Here is a 12,194-nt window from a genome sequence, read left to right as displayed (position 1 = left end):
TGATTTAAGGTTCTTTTTAAGCACAACACATTTGATTTTGGGTTTGATTTGAAAATTGTATACGAGTTTGGTTATGAATTTGTGTAATTACAACATGAATTTTCGTATGAACTTGTGAATTTGGGATGATTATAATAATTGATGATGATATGATTGTGCAAGGAAGATTGCCCACACATGCTATGCATGTTTCGTTAATTAACAAAAGTATTTGAACTTCCCACACAATATTTGTATACTAGAGAACTCTCATGCTGAAAAAATAATTTTGGACTTGGGTAGCTTTGTTAACAAACCCATTTGACCCGGCGAATTTTGTCGTAAGTTTTTTGTATGCATGTATTGAAGTGTAACAAAACTCAACAATAATTCATCATGAAACATACAACAAGACCAAATTAAACATTGCTTAGAACAAGATCGGGATGCCGTTTATTTGTACACACAATCTGATAACAATTGCCCTCGGGCTTAATTCGCGTCTTCAAAACCAAAACTTCTAGTTGGTCACTTTATCGACTAGTTCCACGCTCGATGGAAGCTGTAATACAACAATTCGAATATCAGTTAGACCACATCTTATAAATCTGTTAGTTTAATACATAATTTGAACTTTTTTAGCATCTTGTTGATTGTACTATCCCTTCGTCCTAATATGGCTTTCTACGTTATTACTATTTTTTATTGATCCAGTGTCCACCTTATTATTAAACTGGTCAGAAAAGACTTAAATGAGTAGAGATAAAACCTGATTGGTGAAAACAATAATTAGGGTAATTTCTTAAAATGTGTGACTAGTTAAGGTCGACATTGATTGAAACAGCAGTATTATTTTTACTTTTTTTTTTTTCGATATGAGAAAGTAATAATGATTTATGTAGAGATTATACCTACCGGATTAATAAGGTTGTATCGATGATTGCAGTTGGCAGCAAGTGAGTTAGCTTTGCAAGTTGGAATGGTTTCGAATTCAGCAATATCAATATTAACTTTGACAAGGCCAAGAGTGAATTGTAGACTAGCGGTATCGACTTTAATTTCGTCGACAGTTAACCAAAACCACAACGATTGAGCCTTAAGGCCTTTCAACTCGGTAATATGACCATAGCTGATCTTTCCGGTGATCTTAGTGTCAAAGGAAACGAGGTAATCGTACTTAACAGTACATGATTTCGCAAGGTAAATTTCAAAGGTGCCAGTTGCTTCATCTGCAACGTAAGATGTGACTGAATCTGGTAAGACACCCACAGGAAATCCGTACTGGGTTAGGATTTCGTAGATGGTAGGGATCGCAGAGGCCGAAGCCGAGAATGCGAGTAGGGCTAGGAGGACTAGAGATACATGAGAAGTGGCCATGGCTGTTGTAGTAAATATGTTTGTTTTGATTTGTGAGTATGTGATCTTAAAGACAGGGGACTGTTTATATAGCCAAAATAAAGTGGCCCTACTCTAATAACTAAATTAAAAATCCGAATCCGCTATCCGTATAATCAGAAAACCCGATCCGAAAATATCCGAAAAATCGGATATCGATTTTTCGGATTCGGGTTTCGAATAACACTTTTCAAAAAAATCGGATATTCGGATATCCGAATATCCGAAATTAATACTTTGTTAATAATTATTTATGTTTTATGTTATATACAGATAAAACTTATAATGAGCTGTTAAAGGACTAAAAGGAGAAAAAAAACCTAGATTAAAACTCTCATGACTCACAACTGATCTTCACGCCTTCATCTCATCTTCATTTTCATCCCTTCATCTCATTTTAATCTCTCATCTTCATTCTTCTTCTATCCCTTCATCGAGGTAACTCGTCCCACCTCTTTTACCAAATCTAGATCTAAATCATAGATAAGCGGTCCAAAATTCTTTAACCACGATATGCAAAATTAGGGGTAGGTCACAATAAGCAAGGGAATCTGGATGTATATTATATTATTGTTTAATTAGTAACCTTGCATACATCAGTTTTAATTTTGGATGTAAGTCACTACATTGTTGATTTTTTGTTTAATTTGGAATGTATTACATTTTTTTTTTTTTTTTTTTTTGTTGAGACTTGAGAGTATGGTTGGTCTTATGCAGTGTTTGATGTAGTCTGCAACTGAATCTTGTGCTTATTATCTTTAACTTAATTTATCTTTTATATAATAAAGATGTGACTTTTTCTTTCTCTGTTTGCTTCACGGATTAAAGATTGGACAGTTGAATATTGAAGATCACTTTAAAAGTAAAATTCGGATATTCGGATAATCCGATATCCGAATCTGAAATTTCGGATATTCGAAAATAAGATATCCGAAATTTCGGATTCGGATATCGGATGGCCAAATCCACTATCTGAAATTTTGGATATCCGAAATTTCGGATATCCAGTTTTGAACACCCCTACTTGTAAGAGACTACAAATTGTTAGTTTTGGTTATTTCATTTTTTAGTAGCATTTTTGTAATCAACTGTAAAATATATCTATAGTTAATATTAAATCTTTAACCTTATGATTTCATAAAAAAACAATTATTCTTTATAAAAATAAATCAAAAGAAAAAAGAAAAAAATTATAAGACATCTAGATGATGTCATAAACACTAAATAAAATAAATTAATAAAAAAATGTAATTATTTATCTTCTACTTTTTAGTAATTTATTTTTTTCTATAAAATAAATTTTTTAGTAGCATTTTTGTAATCAACTGTAAAATATATCTATAGTTAATATTAAATCTTTAACCTTATGATTTCATAAAAAAACAATTATTCTTTATAAAAATAAATCAAAAGAAAAAAGAAAAAAATTATAAGACATCTAGATGATGTCATAAACACTAAATAAAATAAATTAATAAAAAAATGTAATTATTTATCTTCTACTTTTTAGTAATTTATTTTTTTCTTTTATAATAACAACTAAATAATTATTCCGTATAATTTTTATAACAAATGTGATTATCTTCCGCATCATATCTTATCCTTTTTTTTTTCAATCATAGCAACATAATAATTTGTGTGGCTAAAATGACAAGTCATATACATTTGTTATTACTAATAATTATTATTGAAAATATAAATACTCAATTTTAGAGCAAAATTTATTATTATTATTATTATTATAATTATTATTATTATTATTATTATTATTATTATTATTATTATTATTATTATTATTATTATTATTATATTATTATTCAACTATGAGTTTTTTTTACGGGATTAATTACGTTACATATGTATACAAAATACACTTCTCAATAAAATGTTGTAAAATAGACTTTTATGACAAAGAAAATAGCAATTGTGATGAAAATTGGAAGAAGATCGTGGGAGAATAAATGTAGTTTGTTTATTTTGACCAAGTTAAGTATATCAATATGTTTGTAAAAACAATGACTAAATGACTTTAATATTTACGTTTACTTAATACCTAAAACATATCATTAAACTATTTCATTAAAACAAACTCGTGGTTTCACATGTAACTTCACTAGTATATTATATATACTATACTATGGGTAATGAAAATAAAATAATATTAAAAAAAGAGATAATTGTTAATTATTGGTTTTTGCTATAAAAATATAACTAGCTTAATGCCTCGAATTCGCGGGGCTACATTATACTACGCAAGCATTAGTTAGAAAATACTTAATGTGAAACATTATATTATTTGCGTAGTTTTCAGTAACGGACACAATCATAGAATATTACTATATAGTTGTTGAGAAAAAGATAACAAATAAACCCATAAATGCAAGTCTAATTCTTAAACTTAGGTCTTGTTACTCATAGATTATTTCACGCTTCCAATCTCTTGACATGTTGATGTAAAGATAGCGACGTTTGATGATTTGAAATACCTTCCTGAAACAGCAGAAAAAACAACACAAACAATGACAACAACTACTATCAAACACTATATAATTACCTCATAAGCAACAATAATCAAACACACAAAGGAAAACAACATAAGCAATTAGAAGTAACATCCGAAAAAGCAAAATACAAAAAAAAAAAAAAAAAAAAAAAAACGGAGAGTAATAAACCCATGATACAGCAGTGAGCCAATTTTGACCCATTTACTTGAAAGGGTTGACCACAAAATTTCTATTGTTTTAGTAGCAAACTCATGAGTGATCTTGGTTGCAAACAACTACTTACTCCTAAAAGAGTTCTGTTAACTATCACAAATCAAAGTGTCCCCAAATTAGCATTACCAATAAGCAAACCTAAAAGATAGAGTTGAAAATGTTTAATAAGTTAGGAGTAATAAGTTAGAAACAAGTATAGACAAATGGATGTTTAAGGTGGCAATTTCAACCCATTAATGGTTTATATGTACATAAGAATCTAGATAAAAGCTAACAATAAGTTTGTATAAAAAAATGCCATTACTAACCATTGACATGTTCGCAAATTGTAGCTTCATGTTTGCTTTCTCATTAAACCCATCTTTACAAATTCGCAAACGACCTTCAAAACAAAAAACACGATATGCTCAATTTCTATCAAACAATTGAACGTATTCATTATAGTCACATAAGGTATATGGTGGTCGACCAAAATTTTGGTCTACTCAATGGTGTATATTGACAATTTTTTTTAAAAAAGTCTAGTCTCTTTTAAAACTTAAAAAAATGTATTTTGGGCAATTTCCCTAATTTAAACTTGAATGCATCTGAAAAAAATATAAGATCGATTACATATCGTTATCAATCTTTACTCATGTGGCAAAAAAGTGGTGACAAATTTGATTCCTTTGATCAGTTGATCTCTTTATGTGTAGTTAAATTAAAAAATATTAAATTTAGTTAATTAATCTATACTATACAACTATATTAAAATTATATTATATATTTGAAATATAATATCAAATGATCGATGCTATTGTCTTCATCCTTCATTCCCAGATATTGCAAATAGTTTCAGAGCTAATCACCGTAAAAGATTGTTTATTTAATACTCCAACTGAAATCAATTTATGTGCATGTTTAAAAGAAAGTAAAATCTAATTTTGAAACCCCTAGAAATTTGCCACCCCCCTTTTATTTTGTATAAGGGTAGTTTCGTAATCAAACAATTCAATGCTAGGATTATGAGGTCATTAGAAAGATTAGGAGAAAATTAAGGGTCTAGATCATTGCTAATTAATTTAATAGATGACTAAGATTAGTTTTGCTATTTAAAATGATATATTTTACCTTTTTATTATTATATATAAAATAGATAATTAAGTAATCATTCTTTATTTATATTTATCTCCTTTAGATTTAGCCAATCCCATTTATTTTAAATATAAATATAATTAAAAATTTATATCCATCTAGATACCTTTAATTCATGGAGTTATTTTGGAGATAGAATATTACTTAGTTCAATTTAATTAAGATAATGATGCGTAGTATTATTTATCTATAGTATCTATTAAAATCCTATAATGATGATGTCATTATTAGGCTAATTTCTTTGTTAAGAAAAAATCAAAAAAAAAAAAAATTAGGTCACTTAGATGATGTCATTAATCCTAAGTATTTTATAATTAAAAATTGTACTTATAGTAACTAATTATTTAATAACCTAAATAAATTATTACTCCGTAATTTTCTGTTTCAGATATATAAAACTCTAAAATGATGATGTTATCATTTCACTAATTACCCTTTAATTTTCATAATGTTGATGTCATTATTTTATATTAATATTAATATTAATATTAATATTAATTCTAATTAAAAGATACAAAATAAAAATAAATATAAAGCTCTAAAATTATCATGTTATCTTTTCACTAATTACACTTTAAATCTACTAATGATGATGTTTTTATTTTGTATTAATATTAATTCTAATTAAAAAAGATACAAAATAACAACAAATAAATGCCGATAATATATGAATGCCGATTTGAAAGGCAAGAATAATTAATAAAATATCATTTAATATATAATACGGTTTTATTTTTTATAAATATATATCTCGGAGCATTTCCACTATATATTATCACAACTCTTTTTCTCAATATGTACAAACCTTTACAACTATTTTTCTCGATCTTCACCATATTATCCAATAACTTTTGTTTACAAAAGCAGCTACAAACTTTCATGTTATTGTTAATGGTTTATTCAAATAATTATTCTATTTTATGCGTTGTTTGATGATATTTATCACACCTTGAATGTTTTATTATTGAATGTTTGTTAAACAACAAGAATCTGAAATTCGATAACATACGTCATATCATATTGTGACTATTTAAAATGAAGGTATATAGTATGATAGAAGAATTCAAAAATAATCATGATTTTTTGCGAGGTTGAACCAGGTATTTTCAATCTCTCTTTTAATGTTAAATAAGTATCATTTATGACAAGGAAAATAGTAGTTGTAATAAAAATTAGAGTAATGTGGTGGGAGAATGAATGTATTCATTTATTTTGACCAAGTTATCAACGACAAGTTTCTTAGTCAAAATCTGTGGTCTCACGTAGGGGTGGTCAGTATTTGGTTTGAAACCGTTTAACCCGAACACCAAACCGAAACCAAATCGGAAAAAACCAAACCGAATTTGAAAAACGGTTTTCGGATCGAGTCAAAACCGAAACCGAATTTGAATTCGGTTTTTGGTTCGGTGTTTGGTTTTGAAAATTTTGAATTCGGTTTAACCGAAAACCGAATTCAAAACCGAATTCAAAATTTTTATATATTTAATTTGTATATTTATGTTTTAATGTCATTATAATTTGGGATACAATCAATAAAATAGTTTCTCACCAATATGACGATTTGGTAGCTCATATTATAATTATGTTACTCAAATTTTTATGTGCTTCTTCTTAATAATAGAAGCAGTAAACATCATAATTAAGCTGTAAATATTAATAAATCATCGAATTCTTGATAATTTAATAGTATGTCATTGTTTTAGGTTGTAAAGAACTAAGACATTAGTAATGCCAAAATTAAACTACCATCGTTCTCAAATTTTTCATAATATTTGGTTTTAACCGAAAACGGAACCGAATCCGAATTTGAATTCGGTTTTCGGTTCGGTTCGGTTTCAACTTTGAATTCGGTTTTCGTTTCGGTTTTCGGTTTTGCCCAAAAAAATTTCAAAACCGAATACACCGAACCGAATACACCGAACAAACTGAAAACCGAACCGATGAACACCCCTAGTCTCACGGGTCATTAAACTAAATGACTTTAGCATTTAAATTCACTTAATATCTACAATATGTCATTATACTATTTCGTTTAAACAAACTCGTGATTGTACGAGTTATTTCACTAGTTCTCTACTAATCACTCATTTGTTCCAATTTTATTATCCATTCTTTTCTTAATTGTCACAAATTAGTTATTCTTCCTTTAAAAATAGTAAAAAAAAGGTTTTTTTTTATATCCAGTCACGTATGCTGTAAAATAAAATGATAAATAAAGAGTGAAAGCTCTAAATTTAGAAGTAATAATAATAATATTTTTTAAACTGAGTATTTTTTATTGAATTTTTTTTATTGAGACAGATGGAATAATAATTTATTTATGATAATCTTTTTTTATCACATATATTTATTGTTATCTTTTTTACATAAACGCAATTCTTAAATCTTAAAAATCTATTAGACCATGGCTAACAGTGGTGTGTTGCCACTTTTTGAAGCTTAGCACACCGCTAACAAGATGTGTTGATGGGTGTGCTTGCTGGTGTGTGTGCTTGTAGCACTTGCAATGAACATGGCGTGCTAGTGAATTTCCTTTTGTGATTGGTTAAGTTTTTTTTTTTTTTTTTTTTTTTCACTATTTCACCTAACTTACAATCATATATTAACACATCACTCAACACGTCACTCAACACACTATCCCATTATTTATCAGTTTACAAACACGCTTATCAAGCACCCCACCCCTGTCCATCAACATGCTAACACGTCTATCATTGTTAAAGATGGTCTTAATGTTCTTTGGGAAAAGAAAAACATACACACCATACAGAAGACTTCATATATATTCTTCATTTTCATCCCCATTATAAGGATATGTTGACCCACGCAACTAATAAAACAAATACAGAGTAGTTAACAGTGTTTACAACTTCATATGAATATTTGCATGTAAAACTTAGATATTTTCATGCAACGAATGAAAAATTTGGTGGCGGATCTTAAATTTTAAATACACACTCTTTATGGTCATTTCAAACACGATACTTTTTCAACGATTTGTTCTACAAATATTTGTGGTGAAATAATAGTTTTAATGTTGATATAAAGCTTGAGTTACAATTGAGAGGAAAATTTGACGTCTTTCTTGTTAGAATTATTAGGTGAATAATTTTCTCTACTATATAGATTTAATGAAGTAAATGTGTAAACTGTTGGTGATTTTAGCATTATCCAACATATCATTTTATTGATTGAAATACTAAGTTGAAAGTGTTTTCGAACCATTGATACGTTACATGAATTCGGAGAGTGTGGAGTACACGTTCATAAATCGTGAAGTGGTTTGAGGTTTCTTTTGGAATTGGAAATAATGTTTGGAACTTAAGAAATGTGAATTGGACTTGAAAGAATGCGAAATGCTACTTGAAAGGCTAAACACACTTGAAAATAAGCTAAAACAAATATTTGGTGTGCAATAGCTTTAAGCTGCGGCGCGGCTTCTGGGCCCGCGGCGCGGCTTAAGGCATGATTTTCATGTCAAGCGTTTTTGCATGTTTTGAAGTCTGGTCCTTTGTTAGCCCGCGGCGCGGCTCTTGGGCCCGCGACGCGGCTTAACACCAAGTCGCTGAAAAGGTGTCTTTTCAACCCAAAAGGCACAACCGAACCCCAAACGTTTTGGGGTTGTTCCAGGGCATTTTAACTGCATTTTTACATGTTTTTATACCATTTTTAGTCTAAATACATAAACATTAACTTCCAAGTCACTAATGGGTATGAATCAAAGGTTGTGACTTTTCAAGAAACCTTTTGATCCATTATAAATACACTCTTTGTGTATTTGAAAAAGGTTCCAGAATTTTTAACCTTTGCACACACTTTCAACTTTAAACAATTAGAAGATAAATCTCTGCAATTGTTTTGATTGTTCTCTTTTAGCCAAGACAACAATCTAGTCTTTGTCTTATCCCAATCGAAACTTCGTGTAACCCGTGGCTAATTGGGTCGAAATATTCGATTAGGAAAGTGTTCACACGATTCAAAGATCAATGTGGAGTGGGTTCCATTTCAGGCACGAAGATTACTTACAATCCAAGTTCATAACATTCTAATCGAATAATTGGATCACCATGTCCGGTTAAACGGTGAAAGAAATGACTTCAAGGTTTGCAAAATTAGAGAAATTTGAAGGGGCAGATTTTAGGAGATGGCAAAACAAGATGCAATTTCTTTTGACCACATTGAAATTGGTTTATGTGTTGTCAACTCCAAGGCCCGCTGAATCGGATGACGAGACAATAGAACATGCCCGGTTAAGGAGCAAATGGGACAACGATGACTTGATGTGTCGTGGCCACATTCTAAATGGTATGTCCAATGTTTTATTTGATGTTTACAATTCAGTTGAATCGGCAAAGGAACTTTGAGATAAATTGGAGGCCAAGTATATGGCCGAGGATGCATCTAGCAAGAAATTTCTTGTTAGCAATTTCAACAATTACAAAATTGTTGATACTAGGCTCGTCATGGAACAATTTCATGAGATCCTTAGGATCTTGGGGCAATTTACCCAACACAATATAAGTGTGGATGAAACTTTTACGGTTTCATCCATCATTGACAAATTGCCACCTTCATGTCAAGACTTCAAACACACACTCAAACACAAAAAGGAAGATATGAATTTGAATGAGTTGGGTAGTCACTTGAGAATTGAGGAATCAATTTGGGCACAAGATAGTGGCAAGGGGGAAGTGGGATCTTCTTCAATTAACATGATTGAAGATAAATCCCATGGGAATAAATACAACAAGAAATCAAACAACAAGAAACAAAAGTTTGATGGCAACAAGAATGCGTCCAATAAGAAGGACAAGAAGTCTTATTGGAGATGTGGCAAACCCGGTCACTATAAGCGGGATTGCAAAGTCAAGATGGGAGAAGGAGGAAGCACATCGGGTGCGGGCCAAGGATCAAAGGATCATACTCCTAATCAAGGTCAAATTTCTGACTTTGTGACCATTCCAATTAAGAACTATGTTTCACATATTTCTGATGCATTCTATGTACAAGATGATACAATTGGATGGTGGGTAGATTCAGGTGCAACATGCCATGCTTGCAAGGACCGTGAATGGTTCAAGACTTTTGTACCGGAAAAGGATATCTTGCACATGGGCAACGAATCTATTGCTAGTGTTGTTGGTTATGGAAATGTTGTATTGGAGTTTAGCTTCGAAAAATCTATTACTCTTTATAATGTATTGTATGTACCTAGCGTAAAAATATTATATCTAGCCCCATGTTGAACAAATGTGGGTATAAACAAGTGTTTGAAAGTGACAAATATATTTTGTCTAAGTGTGGTGTGTTTGTTGGTTTTGGGTATTATAACAATGGTATGCTCATGCTTAATCTCAAAAATATTCCTAGGGCCATCAATTCTACTTGCATGATTAGTTCTAGTACAAATGATTCCAGTTTATGGCATGCTCGTTTAGGTCATGTACATTACAAAAGAATGTATGAAATGTCTAAGGATGACTTAATACCAAGTTTTGATAAACATTTAGATAAATGTAAAACTTGTATGCTAACAAAGATCACTAGACAACCTTTTAGAGAAATAAACCGAAAATCATCATTATTAGAACTAATTCATAGTGATCTATGTGATCTTCATGCTACTCCTTCAATGGGTAACAAGAAGTACATGATTACCTTTATAGATGATTCGTCTAGGTATTGTTATGTGTATCTTTTGCATTCTAAAGAAGAAGCTCTAGACAAATTCAAAATCTATAAAACTGAAGTAGAATTGCAACTTGATTGTTCAATTAAAACATTGCGTACCGACCGAGGTGGCGAGTATTATAACCCGGAATATTTCCAATCGATAGGAGTGATTCACCAAACCACGGCTCCCTATACACCACAATAAAATGGGATAGACGAAAGGAAGAATATGACACTTAAAGAGATGGTTAATTCCATGTTGTCTTATTCCGGTTTGAGTGAGGGATTTTGGGGGGAAGCCATGTTAACGGCTTGTTACATTTTTAATAGGGTTCCCAATAAGAATGGGAAGAAGACTCCATATGAACTTTGGTTTAACAAACGTCCTAACTTGCATTACTTGCGAGTTTGGTGATGTAGGGCGATCGTATGACTTTCGGAACCCAAAAGGAAAACGTTGGGTGAAAAGGGTATTGATTGCATTTTTATTGGATATGCCGAGCATTCCAAGGCGTATAGATTCTTTGTCATTAAGCTAAATGATGCTATTTCAGTTAATACTGTAATTGAATCTAGAGGTGCAATATTTGATGAATCTAGGTTCTCATCAATACCTAAACCAAAGGATATGGCACCTATTGCAAGTACCTCCCAAGGTGCTCAATTGGAAGAAATTCCAAATGAGACTCATGAGCCACGAAGAGGGAGTAGGAAAAGAACTCCTAAATCATATGGTGAGGATTTTCAACTATTCTTAGTTGAAGGAACTAGAGATAGTGTCATATCTCAACTTCATTATTGTTATAATATTGAAGAGGATCCGAGGACATATGATGAGGCCATGAGGTCTCGTGATGTTTCCTTTTGGAAATAGGAAATTAGTGACGAGATAGACTCTATCATGGAAAACAATACATGGGTTCCAGTCAATTTGCCTCCCGGTTGTAAACCTTTGGGCAACAAGTGGATCTTCAAAAGGAAGATGAAAGTTGATGGATCGGTTGACAAGTTCAAAGCACGTTTGGTCATACAAGGCTTTAGGCAAAAGGAGGTTATTGACTATTTTGATACCTATGCTCCGGTTGCGCGTATCACCACCATTATATTGTTAATTTCGCTTGCGTCGATTCACAATCTTGTTATTCACCAAATGGATGTAAAAACCGCTTTTCTTAACGGTGATTTGGAGGAGGAGGTGTACATGAAACAACCGGAAGGATTTGTGTTTCCGAGACAAGAAACAAAGGTGTGCAAGTTGATTAAGTCTTTGTATGGACTTAAGCAAGCAACAAAGCA

At 31.0% G+C, this 12,194-nt stretch overlaps 1 protein-coding gene across 1 annotated transcript; it reads right to left on the bottom strand.

The window, feature by feature from the left end:
• Nucleotides 1–341: 341 nt before the first annotated feature.
• Nucleotides 342–1,376, bottom strand: LOC139867978 (uncharacterized protein At5g01610-like). Its single transcript, XM_071856323.1, has 2 exons — nucleotides 895–1,376; nucleotides 342–541 (listed from the first exon to the last, which is right to left on the bottom strand). The coding sequence occupies exons 1-2, from the start codon at nucleotides 1,354–1,356 to the stop codon at nucleotides 500–502; spliced, it is 504 nt and encodes a 167-aa protein (XP_071712424.1). The 5' UTR covers nucleotides 1,357–1,376; the 3' UTR covers nucleotides 342–499.
• Nucleotides 1,377–12,194: the final 10,818 nt, after the last annotated feature.

This window comes from Rutidosis leptorrhynchoides, chromosome 1, assembly GCF_046630445.1.
Source record: "Rutidosis leptorrhynchoides isolate AG116_Rl617_1_P2 chromosome 1, CSIRO_AGI_Rlap_v1, whole genome shotgun sequence".
In the NCBI taxonomy this organism is placed as follows: Eukaryota; Viridiplantae; Streptophyta; class Magnoliopsida; order Asterales; family Asteraceae; genus Rutidosis; species Rutidosis leptorrhynchoides.
The sequence above is the reverse complement of the archived record's forward strand: the minus strand, read 5'-3'. Positions and strand labels throughout refer to the sequence as shown.

Bases quoted from the DNA above. Each gene is read 5' to 3' on its own strand.
- LOC139867978 (XM_071856323.1), bottom strand. From the start codon at position 1,356: ATGGCCACTTCTCATGTATCTCTAGTCCTCCTAGCCCTACTCGCATTC. The intron at 542-894 runs GTAGGTATAATC...GTTGTATTACAG, and splicing joins GATACAACCTTATTAATCCG to CTTCCATCGAGCGTGGAACT.